Below are 25269 nucleotides of genomic sequence, written 5' to 3'. Positions count from 1 at the left end.
TTTAAGGCAATTAAAAGATTTATTGACTCTTGGTTAAAAGTAGATTGACAATGATGTTAAATGATAAAGTGTAATTTATTTGGTGCTATTTTGTGAATGCTTCTTAACTACAACTCATCTCACATCTCACAATACCATATACAATATACTTTCAATCACAACTCAAACATAAAATAACCTACAAAATCACATGGCTATAATCAATATACAGTGATTATATTTTTAAAAGAATAAAGGAAAGTTAGCAATTAAGTTAAGGTGCAGTCTTTTTTTTTTTTTCAAATAAAGTATTAGCACCATACCAGATAAAATAATCTAAAACTACTGGCCTCATACTTCTTCAATAACTAAATATAAACTTTTTTTTCAAAGCACAAATATTAATTTGCAAAATCAGTTCTACAGTAGTTAATATTTCTCTCCTTTTTGCATTTTTTTTCCCAGTAAGGAAAATAGGCAGTAAAAACTTTCACAGGATATGAAAATCAAACAAATCTAAGCAAACCAAAGGCTGTCCTTCAGCAATGGGTCCCAACAGAAGCGAACGTGGACATTTCCCGGCGAATGGTACTGAAGGGGGAGAGTTCCAGTTCTGTGGTGTATTCGTTGTCATTGTCATCACTGGTCACCGTGGAAGACTTCTGGATACACTCATCGCAGCAGCAGCAGCAGCACTCCATGAAGGCCCGACTGAAGGGCTTGCAGAGACAGAAAAGGAGGACAGGGGTGACACAGGACTTGAAGAACAAAAGGAACTGGCTGATGATATTCAGAAGGTCCATCGTCTGCTGGGAAACCCCTGTAGCCATGTAGGCAGTAACAATGTTGCAGATATTTTCAGGAATAATGCAGAATCCATACAAAATGGTCAAAGCCACGACTGTGCAGTTCATCTGGCTTTCGAGCTGAATCTGCCGCTTGTTCCCCCGGGGACAGGCTTTCTCGGCCTTGCGGATTTTCCTGGCAGTCACTAAAGAGCAGGTGATGGTGAAAAGTGTGGGCAAGCAGAAGTAACAGCCGAAATACCACCAGAGTCTCGCACTGTCGTAGGTGAGGGCTAACACATAGATGGTGTCGGGGAGATCCGGGGAGATCTTGATGACACAGCGCTCGGCCGGGGCGCGCCCGCTAAAGCCCAGGTCCTCCTTGCTCAGCTGGCGGAGGACCACTTCCGGCAGGGCTAACAGCAGAGCGCCCACCCATATGACAGCAAGTTTGGCGGTTGTCGAAGAACAGTTTTCTATCATTTCGTAGTACATCTGTACGTTGGTGGCTGCCCGGAAGCGGTCTATACACAGAGCACACAAAGTGAAGGTTGTGACTCCAAGAGAAGCAACCTGTGGGAGGAACACAGGAGACATTTATGCCAGGTGGTCTCTGAAAGGCCCCAGCGTTCGGCAATAAATGCAGATGGGCAACAAGTACAAAAAAAAAAAAAAAAAAAAAAAAAAGAAAGAAAAATTTCCTGGAATGGGGCATGGATAACTGGGTTCTTCAACTGAATCCTTGTAAGGACGAAAGATTAAAATAGAAGAAAAAAAAAAAGAAGAAGAAGAAATATAGTGGTTCAGGGTCATGGAGCCAACAATTATTAAAGCTGGAAGGATCCACAAAGATCAGCTAGGTCTCCTAATCAATCAAGAGGGGGGAAGTGGATCTCAAAAGTCACAAAATAAACACGAAATCATCCGAGAGCATCAAATTTACTCCACTGTTGAGCAAGAGGAGTTAAAGTAACAATGTTTAATAAGAATTGTATATGTGTATATATTTAAACAAGACAATGGATAGGAGTAAAAGGTTCACGAAGGTTAAGATAAAACAGGAGACTAACAGAAAATTCCCTAGGTGAATGGGATGCTTTGGTGTGTACCCTAAAACCTGCATTCACCTCCCGCTGCCTGCTAGTAGGAATGTTTAAGAAGCATGGCTATGGGTCAAGTCTTGGCAAAGGGGCAAGGAAATAGACACAGAACATAATGTCAGCAATATTAGAACTCAAAGGGATCATGCTGACAAAAGGAAAATCATTTGCTCTAACAGTTTTATCACTCAAAAAACATTAGTTGTTTATCTCCTACATTCAAGCTGTCACTCTCCCCAGAACAATGGCAACTTGCTGTGTGGATTTTATGAGAGTTCCAATGTCAAATATTCCTTCATTTTACACACTACGCATTAGTCAGTGTCTACTAATGCTCACATGGAAAATAAGGGCACTGCATCCATGCCCTGACTATTCTCACAACTATTGGTGGAAACAGATTGAAAATGAGATATAACAAGGGGTTAACTGTACAAAAAGCAAAAGTGAAGGGAAAATATGCCTAACAAAGTCTAGATCAGGGCAAATCAAGAAGTCATGGTTGAACTTATAGCCACAATTCTTGTTCTACAAAATCTTCGTAAAGTTTCCCATAGACACCAGTATAAGAAACACCAGTCTAATATGTCCACCATAAAAAGAGTAATCTCTACATTCACCTTTTGAAAATTACCTTTCAACTTAATGAGTTGTTCACCTTGATGAAAATTTATTCTGCTTCTATCCTAGAGACTCAACACAATTCTAAATTAAAGTCCGCACTGTACAAAATCTTAAAATCAGATTTTGTTTTAATGTCAGTCATTTTTCAAATATCATACTTGGAATGGAAATCTGAGGACGTGCCATTTTCTAAAGGTTCTCATCAAAACGTGTTATTTGGAAATTGCTGTATTTTATTTTACAGAGTTTTGAAAGGCTTATTTATGTATTAGCTTTTCAAATGTTTTGATTCATTTCTCTATAAAGATATAAAACACGATTAAAAGATTCTCATGCCATCAAATGTCCACAAATTGTCAGCAAGGCTCTCTGCGCAGTCCTCACTGAGGCAAATCTGTGTGGACTGACATCTTGAGTCAGTCCACAAATACAAAGCTACAAAGGTTTGTGCTGTGAGTTCTTTTTAAATTATGAATAACATTTCTATTTAAAGGACAGCTTGGTGATACGAAAATACTAGACTCTGAGGAGAAGCAAGCTCTTAAAGGCTCAGAACATTTGCTTGATAATTTTCTGTCATTACTTACAAAGAACACAACACACAAGAGATAGCATCTTCTCCCTGATTAATCCCCCTCATTTTAAATTTAGAGATTAAGGGAGTTTTCTTGTAGTGAAGCAGGTTAAGATTCAGTGTTGTCACTGCAGCAGCTTGGGTTGCTGCTGTGGTGTGGGTTTGCTGCTGGCCTGGGAACCTTCGTATGCTGTGGGTGTGGTCAAACAAACAGATAAATCTAGAGATTTAAAATTTGGACCAACTGTCACAAGTGCTAGCATTTGCATACCTATTTCCAAGTCTGATACAAAGCATTTCATGAGAGGTAACAGCAAATAGCAAAGGAATGTGGGTGGACAGGTATTAAGACAGGTATGTTAGATTACCACTCCTTAATATCATAGACTGTGCTGCACATCCACTCTTACCTTTTCTAAATTCTGTATAATTCAAGATTTAAAAAAAAAAAAAAAGCCAGGACAAATTTTAAGCAAGATTTGCATGCACTCCAATTATTCCATCAGGAATCCTTTTATACTGTATCTTATTTGAAGATGCTCAGTTCTTTAGCCATAGTCCCAAGAGCTTCAGTTCTGAGGACTCAAATATCTTTAACCTGCAGTCCTCTTGAGGAGTCATGGACTGAGGGAAACTTCCTAGATGTCATATGCAAATTTCAGGAAGCTCCTGCATTCAGTTTCCTATTTTCAATCATATCTCTCCGATATGAGTCTCTGCAATTAGGATCTAACTGAACGGTCCAGGTAGGTCACAAGAGCTACAGAGAGCTGTCAAAGGAGCCGCTGAGGCAAACACCGCCCAAATGCAGATCGCGCTTACACCGCAGTTGCCAACAGCAACCACAGCGCAAATGCTGGTCCCAGATAGCTTCTCCCTCCTGCTGCCAGTGCCTGCAGTGTTATTACTCCAGACTTTTTTTTTTTTTTTCTGTAAATTCACTAACACACTTGATTTTATGACACAAAAGAGCAAGAAAGGTATGAGCTCCCCACTCAGTACTTTGCCAAATTATTTACAGGAGACTGTAAACCTTTGTAAAGGATTAACTGCATGACTCAGAAATTAATTGATAAAGATCATCTGGACAATGGGTGGTGGGCTAATTTCTGCCTACCCAGACATGGAATCTAGCCATGTAATTAAAATTGCTAAATGTTGGGGTAACATGAAAAGATTTCTATCACAGTTTTTAAATATACTTGTTTACATACCGCTCATTAGAAATTCTACCAAGATGAATGGTGCAATTATATACAATTATAAAACTGTATCATGAAGACTGGATCTTCTACATTTAATGACCATATCTGATTGCTAAAACTCAATATCACTAGGAAATATGCTCTTGGGAATAAAGCTGTTAAGCGTTAGCTTAGATGGGTGGTTCTTTGAAGCAACATCCTGAGAGATGGAATGAGTGAGATGCAATCTCTTATTAATTAAACTGCAATGGGAGGAATAATTAACATCAACAAAAGCAGAACTGTAAACACTTTGAATGGACAAGACTATTAATTTTGAGAATCAAGACCAGAGGAAAGCTAGAAGCAGAAATCTTTAACTATTTGGGAAAATGAGATGCTGAGCATTTTGAGAGGACTAGCCTCAAAATACAAAGACAAGGGAATCAAAATTCATAACCTTGAAATCTTTTCTTTCGACAGCAATGTTCTGCTCTTCTCTCTGTCCTGGAATAACAACAGTAAAGCTCCTTCAGCCCTTGCCTAGTTAACATCCAGAGAGGTGAGGCTGTGGGCTGCTGTGGTCACCTGTGGTCACTTGCAGTCACCTGCAGCATCGTTTCAAGGCACAGGACAGGCACAGGCAAGTGGAGACACTCACATGGGAAACTGGCAGCTCCAGTGCCAAAATGTTCTCTCCATCATTCAAGGTTCTAACTCAGTATAAACATCCAGCCCTCAGGAAACCTGGGCCACCTTCTTCCATTAGTACTGTATTAAATCCTTGCTCATTCAAAACGATGTGAAGATACTTAACGAAAAACAGTGATCTGGGAGTTCCCGTCGTGGCGCAGTGGTTAATGAATCAGACTAGGAACCATGAGGTTTGTGGGTTCGATCCCTGCCCTTGCTCAGTGGGCTAAGGATCCGGCATTGCTGTGAGCTGTGGTGTGGGTTGCAGACGTGGCTCAGATCCCACGTTGCTGTGGCTCTGGCATAGGGCGGTGGCTATAGCTTCAATTTGTCCCCTAGCCTGGGAACCTCCATATGCCATGGGAGTGGCCCAAGAAATGGCAAAAAGACCAAAAAAAAAAAAAAAAAAAAAGAAAGAAAAGAAAGAAAAGAAAGAAAGAAAAACAGTGATCTGTGGCAATCCTGTTTTAACGATAGTTCCATTTCTCAGAAGCTTATTGCCGACAAATAAGAAACCTCTATGAATGATGGTAAGCTATGAAGGTATAAGATACCAAATGAATGGTATCTTTTGCTAAGCCTTCTGATATGTATCAGTGATAACACAGATGGGGAAAGAAAAGAGCAATGTACTTCCAAGCAAAAATTCTTTCATATGGGATTGAATCTACCTGCTTAGGTATAGTGAAGTGACTGGAATATACTAATTTTTATAAAATGGGAAAATTTCTAACCAAAGGCTCGACGACTGTACTCTAGCCTAACTTAGTTTTACCTCAAAAGGATGCTCAAGTGTATCTATTTATGTGCTGTCCTTTGTATACAAGTAACCCTTGAAACAAGGGCATTATTGTTAAGAAAGCCCATTCATTAGGGCCATGAATGATAATCTATTATAAGTCTGTGGTTACAGACCTAACAATCAGTTAGGAAAAAAGCAGGAGGAGCACAGGGTAGAGTTTCCTTTGAAACACTAAATGGCTTGAGCTTGTGTGCCCTGGCTTCCTCTTGCATTTTCCATAACCCTTATCCTTGCTACACCTCAGGGCAACTTCCCCATCAGAGACCCTTCTTTGAACACCAGGGGGGAGAGCATGTTTCTCAGAGCCACTGTTTACCACCCCGCTGTGAATGAGATGGCCTTTGTCAAAAGGTCTTCACTTCAGAGTGCCTGTAAACCATGAGCCTATGGCAGTGATCCACTTTCATCAGTGTTTCCACATCAAAGCAGAGTGAGTAGGAGAGATCTGCCTCAACCCTCACAAGTACACACGCATCTCTGAAATGAAACAGACTCCTCTGGGGCCTCTCTTCAAAAAGGCTTCTGACCTTTATCAGCATTGTTGAGATTTAATCTCATACACCCACATACTCTAAGTATCTATTTCTTTTAATTATACCCAGCCTATTTCATCTATACGGTGATTTCCAATGTCACAAAAAACTTCTTTTTTTTCCCTAAAAGCTACATCTGTGACCTACATCACAGCTTGGGGCCATGCTGGATTCTTAACCCACTGAGCAAGGTCAGGGATCGAACCTGAATTCTCATGGTCACTATGTTGAGTTCTTAACCCGCAGAGCCATAAGAAGACCTCCACAAAAAATATATATATATTTTTGAGGGTATCAGCTGTCATTATCACCTCATTCTCAGCTTCCCTCTCTCTCTTTAAAAGTTAGTAACATACTCTTACTTATTTAAAAAACAGTGGAGGAGTTCCCTTTGTGGCTCAGCAGTAACAGACCCGAGTAGTATCCGTGAGGATGAGGGTTCCATCCCTCAGTGAGTTAAGGATCTGGTGTTGCTATGAGCTGCCGTGTAGATTGCAGATGCTGCGCAGATCTGGCACTGCTGTGGCTGTGGTATAGACTGACAGATGCAGCTCCAATTCTGCCCCTAGCCTGGGAGCCTCCATATGCCATGGGTGCAGCCCTATAAAGACAAAAGAAAGGGAGATTATTTAAAAGCCAACACATCCTCCCCCAATTTGCCTTGATCCTATAAATCTTTCTTTACTTTTATAGTCTCACTTTGACCTTCCTACCAATTGCAACTTCTGACTTCTGAAGAAGTACATTCCTTTGCAGCTAAAAAAAAAAAATCAGTTTACTACAACTTATCTAAAATGTTATAATTTAATTATAAATGTGTCAGTGAATTCGTATAAAAATGCAAATGAAGCAAGATTAACACAATTTGTTCTAAAATGAAAGCTATCTATTGGAATCGATAGATCTTAAGGAATCTATACTTCCACATTTATTCTCAATAATTAGAAATTTATTTCAAACTCTAATATTTTTCTCAAGCCCCAAATCCCGTTTTCGACCCGTGGTATTATTATAAGATGTTTCTAATCACTCTTAAAGTGAACTGAAATTTCTGATTTTCACCTAGGGGTTCTGACGAATAGCCAAAGAACAGTGACAAACTCTCAGCTATTTGAACCAAGGAGAAGACGGTCAAGGTAGAAGGAAAATCCCTGAAGGCAGGGAGTGATGAGGAGGAAGTAAAAAACTGAGTACAGTCATAGTCCTAATTGAAATGACTCATTCTAGGCCAGGATCAAATCAGTGACCTTGGCCTGGTTAATGCTATGAACCATTCAAGTGTGCTGACAGAGAACACTGAAAACCGTCATAAATTCACAAACTGAAGCTATTCCGTCTTAAAAATATGTCCGGAACTGTGACTATATCCTGTTTTTATGGAAGTTTTATGGAAAGTGTCTGTACCTACTCTGCAAGTACACAGACCCCATATTGGAGGCTGCAGCAATTCCATTCTCCATTCCACCTTGAAATTTCAGATGAGATCATCTCTTCTGGCACAAAGAATATCCTTCTCATAGGATACTTAAGAGTTAGTCTTGGCAACAAGGTTGAGTTAATTACGGGACCTTGGCAGGTCCATTCTGGGTGAGAAAAATGACACAGCATCCCTGGAGGATGGGAGCCGAAGTGCAGTGGCAGAGACAAACCTTACTGTAGCATCCTGCTCATCCCTCTCCCGAAGGACGTGGTCCATGTCCCAGGCTCAGATGCCTGTGCTTCCAGCAGGACAGGGTAGGCCCCTACTTCCTCAGCCTCGGGTAGTCTCATAAGCTCAGATCTGTTTTACTTCTGCAGAAATATTTGCTTCTTTATTGTTGTTGAAGGATATTTTGTTGATACAACCAGACACTTTGGTGGTCCTCAAGAACAGAGATTAAGTCCTCACTGCGATTGTGGGTTTGAGAGATGAATCCAGTTCTTAGGAAGGTCCCTCCTTTCCTTTCCCCAGACTCTATAATAGGCTCTAAAGTATCTCCCTTGTCAGCCTTTCTTCCTAGGATCTCTAAGGTCAAATGAAATAGCAGGTGGGTTTTTGATTTTTGGAAGAAAAGGGCTCTGTTTAGCGTACTGCTTTTACATTGCTAAATAAATGGTTCATTTAAGTAAAGTTTTAAAATTTGATTTACTTAATGTCCTTATGGCTAATAAGGAAGAATAAATCCAAAGCACAAACGGTTATCTCAGGCACTGCATTCTAAATACTAATTTAATAATATTTAGAATAATCCTGTATTCTAAATGAAATTTCTAGAATTGTCCTCTCTACCGAATTTTCTTATAGGCCTCCTATCCTAGGAAAATTTGAAAAGAGAAGAAAGCAAGAATTAAAATATGTTCATAGGGAGTTCCCCTCGTGGCTCAGCGGAAACAAATTTGACGAGTTTCCCTGAGGATGCAGGTTTGATCCCTGGACTCGCTCAATGAGTTAAGGACCCAGCGTTGCTGTGAGCTATGGTGTAGATCACAGATGCAGCTCAGATCCTGTGTTACTGTGGCTGTGGTGCAGGCCAGCAGCTGTAGCTACAGTTTGACCCCTAGCATGGGAACCTCCATATGCCTACTAAAAAGACAAAAAAAAAAAAAAAAAATTGATGTCTTTTCTCATTCTCATGCCTTTCCAAACTTCTTTGGAGGCATTTATGAAAACTAATGGGAAGATTATTAAAAAGAATGAGAGGGAACATAGTTTTCACTTGAATTTCTCCATCTTTGGTCATAACTAAGTATATTTGTGAGCTGACACTTTCCAGGGCCATTCCTGAACTTCTACAACACCTTGCTTAAATCTCTCTGATATCATATTCATCACACTACAGGACATGATTCCAGCTGTTTATACATTTAATAGCATATATGTTACTCATCTCTGGAAATGTCTTCTTCTTTTCCCCTCCTCCCATTCCTGTTCCTTGCTAACATAGTATTTCGCATAGAAGAAAAACCCAATAAATGTTTGATGAATGAGCGGATAGTAAATAAATGAATGAATGATGACATATATGGAAAAGGACTATAGGAAATAATGAATTATTCAAGCTGTTCTTTAGTCAGTTATTGGGTCCTGCTATTTTATGTATAATCCTTAAAAGGCAAATGCCAACTAATATCTTTAGAAGGCAGGTAAAGAAAAACCCATGTTCCTTCACTGAAAATGTTTATACTTCACTGAAAATGTTTTAAAAAGGATGACATTCCTGTTACAATCAATAGTTAAGGAAAGTATTTGAATTTACATTTGCATACCATAAAGCTTTTATTTCTTAAGTAGAACCCCAATTCAGGATACTTCACACATTATTTGTGAATGGAGTCATACATAAGAATACATTTTATAACTTGTTTTCTTTTCTGCTGATGTTGTCAGCTAAATATCTCCACTTGCATTGGAATGTAGAAAATTATTATGAAAGGATTAATAGAAAAGTTATAAAATATTTGTTACATACCATTCTCATACAGTGTGTCTACTTTCCTTAGGAATATTATTAGTAACTTTCAAATGGCTCAAAAAACTGTACGTTGCCACTTAAAAGTCCATCAGAATATGTAATGGCTAATCCATCCCTCAAGCAAATTTACTGTCTGCAGGATCAGTGTGACTCTTACCTGAATGTAAGAGTTCTAGGGAAACCTGTGTAGAATCGCATACCTGTAATGGTAACATCATCTTCAGCTCCAGTACCCCTCTTTTCTTACCTGTCAGTGCCAGCTATGCTCTAAAAGATGAAAAAGTCATTGGCCTCGCTCAGTTTAAAACCAGTATTTCTAAAGCCGTTGGAGAGTCTGGCTGTTTTCCTCACAAAAGATTCTAGACCAAATCATACGTGGTCCAGAGGCGCTGGTGAGATGCTTTCCTTTAATCCACCCTCCACCTTCCACCCTCAGGCAAGAATCTTGTATCCCAAGAAAAGAAAAATACAGTTATACCTGGGATTAGCTTAGAACTATTTGAAATCTTCTTCCCTACCACACACCCCATGAAGGTGTGGGGTATTTATTTATTTATTTATTTATTGTCTTTTGAGGGCCCGTATCCGCGGCATATGGAGGTTTCCAGGCTAGGGCTCCAATTGGAGTTGTGGCCTACGTCACAGCCACAGCAATGCAGAATCTGAATCTGAGTGGCGTCTGCAACCTGCACCACTGCTCGCCTTAACACCAGATCCTTAACCCACTGAGCAAGGCCAGGGATCAAACCTGCCTTCTCATGGATGCTAGTCAGATTCCTTAACCGCTGAGCCATGACGGGAACTCCAGTGTGGGTTCTTTAAACTAAGGAGGAGTCTATATTATTCAAAATCAATTAACATCCCAACAGAAATAAATATTTAGCACTGGATCTAGATCAGATGATCTGACTCTGGTCGGCTTTTATCAAGTAACAAGCAAAGAGCTGTTCCAGCTCCCACACTCAAGGGCTGTGTTATCTGGCCTTAACCATTTGTTAGAACTTCTCTGCCATCCTCCTACCGAAGTCCACATCCACCCTCCATATCCAACCCCACATACACTCTCCCTCCACATACAACTATTGCTTTGAGTAGTATAGTCTTTTTCTGCTAACTCTCTGATAAACCAGTTTAAAATGATGTGTCTTTTAGGATGGCCGCCATTCACCCAGATTTCCTTCTCTCTTCTCCCCATTTCCTACCAATTCCATCTGCCCTTGGTCTTTATGGGACTTAGCATTAGGCCATAGAGACATCATAATCCTGGAATAGAAAGAGAGAAATCATCAACTACCACAGTTCCCTCTAGGCTCCCACTCATGACCATATTAAATAGAATAAAACTCTCTGTCTAGAGATAGATTCTGGAAGCTGGGTATTCTCCTTAAATCTATGTCAACAAATTGAAATAAAAGAGTCGAATGAAAATTGCAAAGAACTATAATTTCTGCTGAAGAAATACTAACTTTCTACACAAACCCAAATCTCCCCCAAATTCTACTACCTCTTTAAGATTATGCTAATACTCAAGCTGTAGAGAAAAGAACTGTGGTAGAAGGAAAAGAAGGCAAAAGAGAAAATGGGAGAGAAAATTGGTAGACTCCTAGGAAATGCAAATTATATAAATCAGTAAGAGGATGTGTGGTAGGAAAAAAGGGAGACTATCCAAAAAATAAATAAATATGAGACTAACACATAAAGAAAAGGAAAAATCTAGATAATCAATGGAGATAAAATGTCCATTTTCAGAAGTCAAGAAGAGAAAGATTTGGAATGAGGGTAAATTGGGGAGAAAGTTTTTTTGAAATGTAATATATCTGTAATGTCCTCCCCAATCTAAAACACTTTGTGATTTAAGAACATAAAATATAACCTATATAACTTCATTTGATTACTCAAATAATTGTGTTTGACACATTGAAAGTGCAGTTGTCCCAGATAATTGCAAATTTTAAAACTTTAATGAGCTACCAACTGTGGAATTTACTGTCGATTTATGGGAAACAAGATGAACTCTAAGAATATAGAAAGCTATAAATTTATCATATAAAAATGATGTTATCTAGGCTTATTATTTTTTCCTGTCTGGTGTATATATATAAATCTTTTTTTTTTTTTTTTAATGCCAAAGAGCAGAAAGAAAAAGGAAACCCTCACTGGACACCATTTTGCCTCATAGATACTTGCCTGATAAGCAAACACCAACACCAAATTGTGAGACTAAGGATCTGGTTGACATTGACTAGGTCTATGTGCTTAGGATGGCCATTGCTCTTGTCTAAGTATCATGTTTCATCTTTAAAATGAGAAGTTTGGGTTAGAATGCCATCTGGTTCTAATTTAACATGACAATTCAAAAGCCACTGTAGTGGATGCTGTGGTTCATCCCAGACTGCTTCCTCCTAAAGTCCTTCAGGAATGAAATGCTGGGTCCCCCAGGTGCTGGGGCTGTTGCTGGTTGATGGCTCTTGGCTACATCCCTCTCTAGGAATTGCCCTTGACCAAGGAGATCCACTCAGCTCAGGGTTATGCCCCCTTCCTAGGAGCAACCTGTATCACTGACCGGTCCCTTAAGGGATATAAAGGGTGGGCCCTCTTGCCTTCACTTAGGACATCCTCAGGGGACCAGTCCAGCCTGAGAGCTCCCTACAGTGTGTGCTGAGGTCTTTGAGGCATCTGCATCATAGTGCAGCTTCTCTCTCCACCCAATCCTGCTACCTTCATCCCCTAACTGGTGTTGAACCTGAGCTCACACTCCAATAAATTCCCTGAGGCAGATCTCCACATTAGCATCTGTTTTGTCAGGAACCCAACATGGAATAGGCATTGGATCCCTCTTACTTCTGTGAAAGCAGCAGTGCCTCCTGGAGGCAGAAATGCTTTATTCTGAGATTGAGATTCTATTTCTCGTTATCATAATTAGTAAGTATGGTGCTAATAGTACTATCTGATAATGATTTTCACAGAGTATGCTGAAACATATAGTTATTTCAGAAGAACGGGATTAGGTATGACTATAGCAACACTAAATCTTAAGGGTTTTATTTATTATTCTAACAGTTAAAATGTATATTACATTTTAATTTTTCAAGCAAAAAAAGATCGAACCTTTTTTTTCCAAGCCTTTGCTTCTCTAGGAGAAAAAAAAAAAAGCCTAGTACCTATAACTGAAACAGAAAGGGCTAGAAAGAAGGGGGAAAACACAGAGAGGAAAAAATAACAATAATTGTTTTAATAATAGGAGAAGAAGTAAAAATGAAAATATTCTTAAAGAGCTGAGAATTAAACTTAAAAATGAAATACAAATAAACGTATACATTTTTTAAATCCTCAGAATTAGAAAGAAAATTAAAATACATAATAAATATCATCACTTAAAGCTCACAGGTCTCATTAAACTAACCAAAGTTTTCATATTCTTTTCTGTTTTTGAATGGGATTTCTAAAGTTTTTTTTTTTTAGAAGAACTTTGGTAACTTTTTTAGAAGAACTTGGGTAATTTTTTTTCTTTCCCTGGTTTCTTTATTCTGTCCTTTTTACTGTTTTTCCCTCTAATGGATAAAAATTTCATCCTGTCCAGTACATTTAAGACAAGCCAATCTGCTTCCTTCTTACCAGAGGTAATGCGCCTATTCACTTTACAGTATACTTTTTTCCTTTCCTTTTTGCATATGTCAATTTCTTTGGCATTATTCAAACAATCAGAGAAATCTTAAATTGAAATTGACCTTGAAAAGGCAACTGGTAGACGCATATTCTTTTCCATAAATTCAATTTCCTTCTCTGCAATTCAAAAATGAGCTGTCTACCAAGTAAATTAGATGTTTCAGAGCTAACTTAGGGCTTGGCAACAAGAGAAATCCTAGATCTTGGTAAAGTGGCAACAGCTGATTTAGCAAGCATGGAACGATCCTGCATCTGATCCCTGCCAGGATAACAGAGGGTCTGATTTACTATCTCTTGACTTAGTCCTTCTAAGTAGGTACTGTTTTCTGTTTACTTATCCCCTAGCTTTAGGACCTGGAACAATGTTGAACATAGTGTCACTGGCCCTGGTGCCAGACAGGATCAGGGGCTCTGGAATATTTACAGTTTCCCTTCTTCTGTTTCCATAAATGAAATGTGCAGTCTGAATGGAGGAAATCAAGGGCCAGCTGGCTAAAAACACAACTGGCAACAAAGCACTTGGGCTCCTTCCAAGAGCTGGTGCTTAAAGAGAGGCCATTTAAAGAGCAAATTCCAACTACCATAATAATGGTTAAGGACACTAGCTGTAGGATGCAACAGTCAAATTTTACTCAGAAAGATTTTCGTTTCCGAAGTTTGGAAACTATTATGTACCCCCTTCTTCTTAAGAAATTCTGAAATCCTAGAGTCAACCTCTTAAAATAGCCAACCCCTTGTACCCTAACAAATGACAAATATATACTATATACTCTGAAAATGTTAAATAAATTCTGTGCCATGATGTACAAAGTGTTATTTTTGCTTAGGCCCATTCATACAAAGTATATAAAATTCTTACAAAATTGAGAAGGGGATAAAAAAGAGAAATAGAAACGACATAAGAATTTAGATGGCGTGGCATGGCAGACAGCCAAAGACGCTTAAACTAATTTGGGATGTTACTAATATATTGAGGTCAAGTGCCAAACAAAGAAAAGCAGATTTCCTCTGTTAAATAAAATATTACTCCAATTTTGATATTTAAGAAAAAATGTAATAATCTTCTTGGGGAAGAAATCCTGTTGGAGCACTAGAAACCTAGCAGACAAATAATACACATTTTTTTTTTTCCTTGCGAGGTTCTAGTAATGACAATCATGGACGGACTACTTATTAACCCTAGAATCTCCAATAGATTCCAAATCATAAATATACAAAACCATATTTAGAGAGATCAATTTAAAACCTAAGCAATCCCATATATTACGAGTTCATAATTATTTCACAATTCAGGAGTAGGTGAGTTTGAAGGTGAGTGACCAAACTGCTTGGGTCCACCCCTGTGCCCAGGATATAAATGCCAAAATGTGTATAAATGATTGGCAAGAGAAATAGGGGAGGGGCTCAGAGAAAAAGTGAAGAGGTTCAGCAGGCAGGTAGGTGCCTGGAGCAGCAGTTTTGATGCTGTAAATCCCAGAAAGGAATAAAGCCAGTAGCTTGAGACCCCGGGAAGGCATACCTCTATATAGGGCACGATCTTGCAGGAGAAGTCCTCCAGCAGCCACTTCTTGGTCAGCTCATGAAAGATGACGAGCGGAAGGCAGAAGAAGATGATGAGAAAGTCCCAGAAGGCCAGGTTGGCCAAGAGAGAGTTGGAGATGCTCCGCATGTAGTAGTTGTGACACACGATGCACATCACCGCAAGGTTGCCAATGATGCCAGTCCCGAAGATCACCACGGACAAACACATGACCGCATAGGCTCCGTAGGACTCCTGGGTCAGCGGGTAGAACGGGTTCTTCAGTTGCAAGCGCGGATTTGTGCTGTTGCCCCGGCGGGGACCCCCGCGTTCGTGAACTCCTTCAAGCGAGGACCCATTCTGAGCCAGCGCCCTGCCGGGAGGTGCAATTGTCCGCCCTTCGTGCCATGATGGTCCATTGACCATCTTGGGTTGGGGGTCGTGGTGGGAACCCTGGAGTTTCCCGGTTCTCCTTGGCCAGTAATAAAGGTCGCCGGCTCCGGGTTCTGTCCTCACACCTTGCTCCTGGCTGCGCCCGGAAATGCCAGCGCTTCTGGGACCCTTATCCTTCTCCTCTGCGGTGTGAGGGAAGAGTTGGAGAGCCCTGGGGTTCCCTCTCCCCAAAGTTTCAGGGGGCTCCTGACTTCGGGCACCTTTCCACCTCCAGGCGCCAGGTGGCCTGCCGGGAGGTCCCGAGGGCTCCGCCGCCGCCGCCCCCGCCCCTCTGCCCGCACCTGGGTCACTGCGCCTGGCCTCCAGTAGGTCCCACGAGGGCGCTGAGAGCACCGCTGCCGCCTGCTCCTTCTCCATGGGCGCACCGGTTGGCAGAAGGTCTCCTGCCGAATTTCCCGGTCCCCAGGCGTCCCTGCTGCGACGCTGGATCCGTGTAGATGAACCGCTTTCCCCCAGAAAATGTTCGTTCCTGGGCGCAGGGGCGGACCCGAGGGCAGGAGAAGCAGAAACCTCGAGCAAAAGCAGAAGCAGCAGTCGCGAGGTGCGGGCGAGAGGTGCGCCGGGGGCCCGCATGGCTGGGCGAGGGCGCACCCGGCGGCGGTGGCTCCTGCTTAGGACCGACACCTGCTGCCCAAGTTGCAGCTGAGAGTTAGACACATGTCACATACTAACCCCCGCCCCGGCAGCGAGGAACCAGAGATTACCGGGCGGTTGGGGGATGGAGCTTGGGGGGGTCACAACCCTCCCCCTCTACAAGCCTTGCTCGTTTGGCATCCGTGCATTTCTCAGCCACATCTACCCCGAGCGCTGCGTATCTCCAAGGTTCAGAGAGGGATTCGCTGTACCCGGTGGCTGACCTTGAAAACTTGCAACCAACAACACCTGATTGTTGATTAATGTAGCAACTGGGTAAAGCCCGGACGAAGCCCCACGCTTCTCCCTGCCTTGGGGTGGTAGCCTTCTTGGTAACAGTTGCTCTGCCTATTTATGTCCTTTGGTTACTGCGTTCTCCAGCTGCAAGCCGCGGTCGCTCAAGGGAAAGAAAAACAAGTTCCCATCCTTCAGATGACTAGTAGGCACAATCCCGCTCCCGCTCGCTGGAAACAGGTTGCAAACAGCCAGATGCCGCGCAGATGCGCCGAGGAAACTCTTGCCCCACCTAACCCCCGCGACTCCCGAGGCTACTGAGGCCGAGAAGAAACGGGATTCGAAACCCGCGGCCACTGCCAAAGTTGTTTCTCCTCTCCTTCAAAGTTGACCAGGGGGCGGCGCGGGCTGCTGGGCGGCGCGTCCCCGCAGAGCAGGGAATCGGTGATGGGGGTGGGGCGGAGAGGGCTGGCGCTGATCCTCGATGTACGGTGCCGGCAGCCGCAGGAGCTTGTTGCGGCGACAGCGGGCGCAGCCCGGGCGGAGAGTGTGGTGCCTGGAACCGCCGCGGGCGAGGCGGTGCATGGCCGGGAAGGGGGAGGTGGCCCGGCCTCTCCCCGCCGCTCCAGCCGCTGCGCGCGCCGGCGAAGCCGAGAGCTCCCCTCCTTGCCGCCTCCCCCTCCTCTGCCTCCTGCAAGAGATGCTGGTTTGTAGGGAGACGGGATCCCCTGGTGGCTTACGACTCACTAAACCCACATGCGTTTCATTCAGGCCTTTTGTAGCGGCTCTCACTCGTAGGAGCTGGAAGCCGCGAGGGAACAAGGGCGGAGGCGCGGAGCCTGCGCGGCTCAAGGCTTGGGATGGGCGGGACATGTTAATTCCCCAGCTGTCGGAACCCGCCCGACCGGTCCCAGAGCCCGGTTGCGGGAAGAGGGGGAGAGGCTCATGCGTTCGCTTCAGATCCTTTGTGGCCTCTGTGCGTGCCCAGGCCTGGGTACGGAGGGGGTGGTGAGGTGGAGGGCTCACCTCCTTCATTTTCCGAGAGGTGAGGACGGGGTGGGGGGGGCGGGAAGGAAGCTCAGAGGCTTCTTATCATAAAATAATGAACACTTCCGGGAGTGGGACACAGTGAGGATGCTCAGGATACACCATTAGCTGAGCAACACTGAGTCAGGAGGCATCCTGTCAGGGGTTACTTTACTTTAGGACTGCTCAGAGCACAAGGAAAGTAGTTTTGCTGGATGAAGTAGTGGGAAGTGACAGGTAGGGGGACATTAACTTGAACAGAACTTCCAGTATGGCTGACCAGGCCTGTCCACCCTTCATACTGTAAAACCCCACACTCCTGCCGCAGCTTTCAGGAAATAGCTAATACAACAAGTATCGGATCAATTGATTAAGCGAGAGTAAGTGATAGAGGAAGAAATAAACACATTTTGAACAAAAGGGAACATCTAGAGAGACAGGAGAAAATGCAACGAGAAATAATGTGGATTGTGATAGCAGAATAAATGGCCTTCCAAAAGATGTTCACCTGCGAATGCCTAATACCTGTGAAAATGTTTCTTTACATGGCAAATGGGACTTTGGAGATGAGATTCAGTTAAAGATCCTGAGATGGGGAGAGTGTCATGGATTATCCAAGTGGGTCCATTGAAGTCACCGGGGTCCTTACAAGAGGGAGGCAGAAGGGTCTGAGTGAAGCGACACCCTGAGCTAGGGGACTGCTGGAGGTCTCCAGAAACTGGAAAAGGAAAGGAAAAGACCCTGCCTGATCATTTTAGACTTCTGACCTGAAGGATGAAAAGATAATGAATTTGCGGGTTTTTTCAAACCACCTGTCAATTACCATGGATGTACATTTTTTTCTTTTTGGCCATGCCCATGGCATGCAGAAATTCCTGGTTCAATGATGGAACGCATGCCACAGCAGCAACTCAAGCCACTGCAGTGACAACACCAGGTCCTTAACCCACTGAGCCACCAGGGAATTCAAATGCATTTAAATTTTTAAATGAAACAACAATAATTAAAATAGTCTTTTATTCATGACAGAAAAAATGTAGCTATTGGACTACATAAAATATGTTTAGAAAACTACACTATATTGCATAATCAAGTCTTAATTTTTAATTAGAAAGAAAATCGAATGTAAAAAGGGTAAAATTGAAGATTAATTGATACACATATAAACAAACATTCTAACCTTTCCTGGCTCTTTAGGAGAAAATTTTCTGTGACATGTAGCCCTACTTTTTGATGAAAATCCATTGAGAAGCAGATACTTAATTGGCACTGAGTTAATATGATACAGCAGAAGACCAGACTACCTTGGGCTCTTTTGTCCCTCATAACTTTTCAAACAACATATCTCCCCTAGCAATTATATCACATTAATTTTATTATTTTATTTTTGTTTTTTGGCTTACAATGTTGTATCAGCTTCAGGTGCAAAGCAAAGTGAATCAATCATACACACACATATACATTCTTTCCCCTCATATATGTTATGACAACTATTGAGTAGATTTCCCTGTGCTATAGAGTAGGTTCCTGTTAATCATCTATTTGATACGGATAGTGTGTATCTGTTATTCCCATCCTCCTAATTTATCTCTTGCCCCCCCCCACAGTTTCACATTAATTTTAAAACCTGCAAATAATCACAATAGGCAGAACTTTTCAACAATTACCCAAAGAAAATGTGATATTATAAAGATACATATTTTACTTTCTTTCTCCATTATTTGGGTCCAAGCTGTATATTGTATCTGTAAGAGTCCTTCTAAGACTCTCCAATGTAGAACCATCCTGTTCTACTTTTGCTCCATCTCTGATCAGGCATTATTCTTTGAATCTCAGTTTTCTGTGTAATGTTGATACTGAATAATACTCAAATGTACAGGCAAGTCAAAGCAAACCACAGAAGCATTACCTTTGTTTAAAAATTTAAAATACTCTAAATTTGAATGTTTAGCAAACTGACTAGAATGTCATTTTTCTATACAAAGCCAGTAAGGAAGAGCATGCATTTCTATAGGAAAAATGAAACTCTGAGATGGTTAGAAGGATTTTTTTTTAAAAGAATGAACGCATCATTGATTTGGCTCTCTTGGCAAGCTACTAAATTTTAGCTCCAGCAATCGATTCAGTGGATTCATCTAAGCCTTGAGTCTTGGCACTTTTAACCATTACTATCTTGATTAGCAGTTGAAATATAAATGGTGCCAAAACAAGGTCTGCTTTGTGAGAGTCATAAAATTCTACCCTAAAAATTGGTCAACGAATAAGAAACAATGGACTTTTATGGTATACTCTTGCTGATTTGCGATCAGTCTTTTTAGGAGATCTGCTTTATATTTAACTTAGTGTGTGGAGAGGGTGGGACTGGGTGTGATGACTACAACAAATTGGTCTGATAACAGAAATTTTGAATGGTCAAATCAACAAAATGTTAAGATGTGGCCCAAGGTAGGAGTTGCCTGGTTGCGCAGCAGGTTAAGCACCTGGCATTGTCACTGCTGTGGCTCGGGCTGCTGCAGCATAGGTTCAATCCCTGGCCCAGGAATTTCCGCAGGCTGTGGGTGCAGCCGGGAGACAATGGGGGAGAAGATGTGGCCAAGGTAATCAAATTTGGATCCTGGAGACTATTAGCTCTTTAGTGTTTGCATTTCCAGAGTCCAGCGTGCAGCTACTTCCAAGGCCCCAGCTGGCCCACGGAGGGGTTTTTCAGGACCAACTTCCCGTTTACCCCTTCATGAACTCCATTTTCCCTGAACATTTCCATTTTCAGATAACCAAGAAGCCTATTAAAGAGAGGACATTGAAGTGATCATATGACCCAGGCCCCTCACAGGAGTCTACCTTCTAAGAGAGGAGCCCCTGGTGATTACAAGGCTGGCTCGTTTTATGTAGTGAAGCTAAGGTGGATTCCTTGTTGCAAAATGCTTCTTAGCTCACTGGAGAAAGGAAGCTCCATTTACTCTCTGACACGACTCCCATCCATGGATATACTGGACTTCATAGAAGAATTTAGCTGCTAAAAAAAGAAATTAAAGATGAATTATCCAGAACAACCCCTTCATTACAGAAACAAAGTAACCGAGGCCAAGGTTGCCCTATATTATGCCATGCAGTAGAAACAGAATTTGGACTAAAAACCAAATACTTTGTGAGTGAAGAGGAAGGGCCACTAGTTCAGAGAGTTTTCCTAAAGGAGGAGGATGGTAAAAGGGCAGGAGGGGAGGAGATTAGTTACTGATGTGCAGGAGGAAGAACTTGGAAGCAGAGGGACTGACTCCAGCAAAGACAGAGAGAAAAGAAAAAGAATGAGGTGTATAGAACAATGTTGCTAGAAATTATGAGAATTTTTATTCTTAAAAGAAAAGCTTAATGTCAATTTTATTTTTTGAAGGGTGCTTAATTACTAGTACCTATGGATATTTGACTGAGAGATCTACTTACTCTGTGATATTTTAAAATGTTACTCTTGTATATTCAACAGAACTTATTCCTCTGTGCCGGGAACGGTGCTATGTGTGTTGGTGTATCGTGGTGAGCAAAACAGCTGGGATCCACACCCACAAGAAGCTCTGACTGCAGTAGAGAATCCAACTAAGTACGAAGGCTTCTAATTAGAATACGGGATGACAGAGTTAGCTCTCAACTAGGGAAAGAAGGAGCTGCTTATGAAAACACAGAGAGATCTGATTGGGACTGGAGGAGGGGTCAAAGAAGATGCCCTTGAAGAAGAAAGTTTGAAACAGACTTACAAGTGAACGTGGGGGAGGTGGGGAGGGAAGAGGAGGAGAGGAGGCTCCTGCATCCAGAAGAAACTAGGGCGGAACTAAAATTCAGCACGATAGACTTGTAACAGTGGCTGTAGTACAGTGTGGCTGGGAATGGAGTTGGACAAGATAGGTCAGAAGCAATAAAGGGACCCAATATGAATGGACTCGAGAGCCAGTGGACTTTCTGAGGGCAAACCTTGCAAGGAAGCCCTACAGAATGCCCTGAGGGTGAATAGAGGCAGCAGAGGAAGCTAATCTGAATCCTGATTCATGTCTCTACTTTGTCTCTACTTCTTTCTGCCAGGCACCATTTTTTCTTTCTTCCAACATTCCAGTTTTTTATGCACTTCAGATATATAAAATACACCTGCCAACATCTTACACATTTACACATTAAATATTCAGTCAATAGAGAGAGAGAGAAAGATATCGATTTCCCTTTTTTAGTTCCTGTATCCCAGCAAAAGACCCGACATAGTCAGATGACCGCGCCTGGATCTCTCAGATGTGGTCAGAGGGCCTGAGCAGATTGAAACAGACAGCGTCCACAGACACCTGCAAGTTATACAGAGAAGTGAGTTCACAGAAGAATTGTGGGGGCATTTCCCAACATGAGAAGGGGTTGCGAACAGAAAAAATCATGAATGTTCACAGACTCGAAGAGCTGTAATAACTGAGAAACTAATGACTGTAAATTCAAAGCACGCTTTGACCTGCAGCAGATACTGCAGTAACTGTGGTTTCGCTGATTTATTTTGGTTGCTTGACTATCAATGAAGAGATAGAAGTTTTTTTTTTTTTTTTACCAGACCGCTTGTTTTCTCTTACCCCCAGCCACACATACACACCTTTTCTGGGAAGTACGCAGACACAGTTTATTGTCCCAGATCCTTAGTTCAAGTTTTACCTGACTCTAGCACCAAATATGAGCGATATGAGAAGAAAACGCTTCTTTCCAGGCCAAGGTTAAGGGAAATAAAATACATGTATACAACATTTGAGAAAGACTTGGAGATTATATTACAGAAAAAAAAATGACTGGAGGCAATTGGTCAAACAACAGGGATCAGTCATGCATCATTTATGTGGTGCCGTGCTAGGTGCCCGACAAGTGAAATGAGCTAAGGTAGGTCTTAATTTTGAGTTGTCTACAATCTAAAACTGGGCTTCAAAATTATATACTTTTAACTTTGGACTTTGAAGCAATAATACAGGTTACTTTTATTTCATTTTTTGGCCATGCCCACAGCATGCAGAACTTTCTGGGCCAGAGGTTGAACCCAAGCCACAACGGCGAAAACACCAGGTCCTTAATAATCACTGGGCCACCAGGGGACTCTCCAGGGGAACTTTTATTTCTAACAAGTTCTGAAATTCTTTTAATTTCAGGTTCCATTTTGCAAAAGCAATCCAAAGTTGTGTTTCTTTTTTCTTTCCCTTTTTAAATTAAAAAAAAATTTTTTTTTTGCTTTTTAAGGTCATTCCTGCAGTATATGGAAGTTCCCAGGATAGGGGTCACAAGAGAGCTACAGCTGCCGGCGTATACCACAGCCACAGCAACCCAGATCAGAGCTGAGCTGTGTCTTTGACCTACACCACAGCCTGGGACAACACCAGATCCTTAAACCATTGATCAAGGCCGAGAATGAACTCACATCCTCATGGATACTGGTCGGGTTCGTTTACTGCTGAGCCACAATGGGAACTCCAAGAAATTTGCCGTTTTAATGGATGAAACTACAGTTAGGAAGAAAACATATCCTCAGTCCATTATAGCATTCTGTTCACCTAGATTATAAAAACTAGACTTTTATCAGGCACAAGTATAGGTTACAATATTGAGAAGAGATATGGATTTTAATTCAGACTCTATATTAACTAACTAGTAGGGTAAACTTGGAAGTGTCTCTAACCTTTCTCTACCAATGTATCTTCATTTGTAATTGGTTAAGGCATTGTTTAAAGAATATTCAAAAATTTAATAAAATTTTTGTGTTTATATAATTTCCATATTAGTGATTCATATCCTTTATATTGTGTGTTAAAAAATATCTCTTTTCTACAAGGGCATTTATGGAAAAGAAGGAAATCTAGAAACTCTAGATGGTCTAACATCATTACTCATATTCATGAGTTATGATGGGCTCATTATAAGTACATATTGTTTTATCTTTATATGACACATGCACCATTAGCTAACAACATGGACTGTGTTTAAAACTATTATGTTGTGTGTGGCCCATGCATAAAAGAACTTTATAGGTTCAGAATGATTAGAGAAATGGTGAAAAGTATTTATAGCAATTTTCCAGGTGGTGCTTTATGGGTGTGGGTGTGGTTTTTACTTTCATATTTTTTTTTCAAATTTCATTAATTAACATGTTATCTTTAAAAATGGAAAAGTAAATTTTTAAGAGAATTAATCAAATTGTCGGATTCACTAATGCTCTTTATTCCACCTGTGAAACAGGCTGCCAGAGGCCTAACCATTCACTATTAGACTGACTATTCTTTAGGCAACCAGGTCACTTCTGTTCCCTTCCTGCTCCTTGAACTCTGTTGGGTACCAAAGGCTCAATCAGTTGTGTTTATTTACCCATGAAGCCAATTGTTCTTGGGATTGTGATTATGTAAATTAACATTATATAAAAATGGATGTGTTTTCATGAAAATAAAGTGTTGTTCCTTTGAATATCATAAATAATTAATAAAAATACTGTTAAATTAGGTGAAACAACTGTAAAATATTATGATAGAGACAAAATGCTCATGCTTTGAGGTTGCTCTGTAAGTGTTAACTTCTTTTTCTACTCTATGAACTCAAACTGGAAATGATGCATCATGGGTGTGGTTTGTGTAAGAAAGATGACCTTCAGTCAGAAGACATCAGTCAAATTCTTGGCCTTATCTCCAAAGGTTGGTGAATAAACAATACATTTGTATGTTTTAGATTAGAAGAAGATATTTAAGGTATGTGTCAATCACTTTTTAATGATTTCTCACATTCACCACTTTTCAGTGATGTGACCAACAACTGGGTCTATGCATTAGGGAGAGACTTTCTATTATAACTATTTATTTAGAGGCTAATATATTAAATAATCATTTGTGGCTCCTTTTCCACTATGTCTTACCCCTGAACTTCTACTGATTCCATTCTGTCCAAATCCTTCCTTCATTATCAACAAAGCATACATACACCCTGAACTATAACAACCTGGAAGAAAAGAGCCTGGGAGTTCCTGTGGTGGCTCAGCGGGTTAAGAACCTGACAGGATGTGGGTTCAATCACTTGCCTCCCTCCACTCAGTGAGTTAAGGATCCAGCTTTGCCACAAGCTGCAGTGTAGGTAGCAGATGTGACTTCAGATCTGGCGTTGCTGTGGCTGTGGTATAAGCCAGCAGCTGCAGCTCCGATTTGACCCCTTGCCTGGAAACTTCCGTATGCCGCAGGTGCAGCTGTAAAAAATTTTTAAAAAGGAAAAAAAGAAAAGAGTCTGAAGATAATTATCTCAGCAGTATCCATTAACAATCTGCTTTTAATCCTGACTATTATTCTCATTACTGTTATTTTCAAGGGAATTCATTTTTGGTCAAATAAGCCCACTCATCCAGCTTTGTTGTCCCACACAGAGCAAAGGATTATTGCTGTAGTTTATAGTTTTGAATATTAAAAAATATTTGTCTTGACCAAATTAAATGAAGTGTGACTATTTTTCAGAATGGTTTGTTAGGGAGAAATATACAGATATATAACTATTTTAAATGTTTACTCATTCCATAAATATTCCCTGACTATCTGTTACGCACAAAACAGTGCAGTGTACTTGTATGTACATTTTTTAAAAAAGAAAAAAAAAGATCTTATATAAGGAAGCTTGATATCCCTATTGTCCTAGCTTTAGGGAAGATTTCTTTGGATGAACCTAAATCAAAAAATATGAAATAGACTGTGTAAAAAGTGAAGTGAAGTAATTTGGCTAAAAAATTCTCTGACGAAAGCAGCTTTCCCTAAAAAAATTCGGGGGCAAATACATTCATTTTTTTAAAATAGACAAGAAAAATAAGAAAATAAAAATGATAAGGGAAACACAGGATTTACGTTAAAGGTTGTCATTGTTTCAATCTGTAATCAACACCCTGAAAATTCTTCATAATTTTTCACTAAAACCTGTACATTGAAACAATGCCTGACATCTTTTCTCACGGCGTGTCTTCAGCAATGCATGGCTGCTAATGACAGCGTTTG

General features: G+C 41.1%; 2 protein-coding genes across 2 annotated transcripts; one reads left to right on the top strand and one right to left on the bottom strand.

Moving 5' to 3' along the window:
- On the bottom strand, positions 1–17057 carry GPR37 (G protein-coupled receptor 37). Its single transcript, XM_003134718.6, has 2 exons — positions 14912–17057; positions 1–1337 (listed from the first exon to the last, which is right to left on the bottom strand). The coding sequence occupies exons 1-2, from the start codon at positions 15935–15937 to the stop codon at positions 519–521; spliced, it is 1845 nt and encodes a 614-aa protein (XP_003134766.2). The 5' UTR covers positions 15938–17057; the 3' UTR covers positions 1–518.
- On the top strand, positions 16658–23748 carry LOC146394964 (uncharacterized). Its single transcript, XM_085005949.1, has 2 exons — positions 16658–16937; positions 20736–23748. The coding sequence occupies exons 1-2, from the start codon at positions 16679–16681 to the stop codon at positions 20825–20827; spliced, it is 351 nt and encodes a 116-aa protein (XP_084862075.1). The 5' UTR covers positions 16658–16678; the 3' UTR covers positions 20828–23748.
- The last annotated feature ends 1521 nt before the right edge of the window (positions 23749–25269 follow it).

Source organism: Sus scrofa, chromosome 18 (assembly GCF_054392235.1).
Source record: "Sus scrofa isolate SSC_HxYL_T2T_F1_AM1 chromosome 18, Sscrofa_HxYL_maternal_Yorkshire_Landrace_v2.0, whole genome shotgun sequence".
NCBI lineage: Eukaryota > Metazoa > Chordata > Mammalia > Artiodactyla > Suidae > Sus > Sus scrofa.
This window is presented reverse-complemented; position numbering and strand designations above follow the sequence as displayed.

Bases quoted from the DNA above. Each gene is read 5' to 3' on its own strand.
- GPR37 (XM_003134718.6), bottom strand. From the start codon at position 15,937: ATGCGGGCCCCCGGCGCACCTCTCGCCCGCACCTCGCGACTGCTGCTT. The intron at 1,338-14,911 runs GTATGCCTTCCC...TTCCTCCCACAG, and splicing joins AGATCGTGCCCTATATAGAG to GTTGCTTCTCTTGGAGTCAC.
- LOC146394964 (XM_085005949.1), top strand. From the start codon at position 16,679: ATGGGGGTGGGGCGGAGAGGGCTGGCGCTGATCCTCGATGTACGGTGC. The intron at 16,938-20,735 runs GTTTGTAGGGAG...TATATTCAACAG, and splicing joins GCCTCCTGCAAGAGATGCTG to AACTTATTCCTCTGTGCCGG.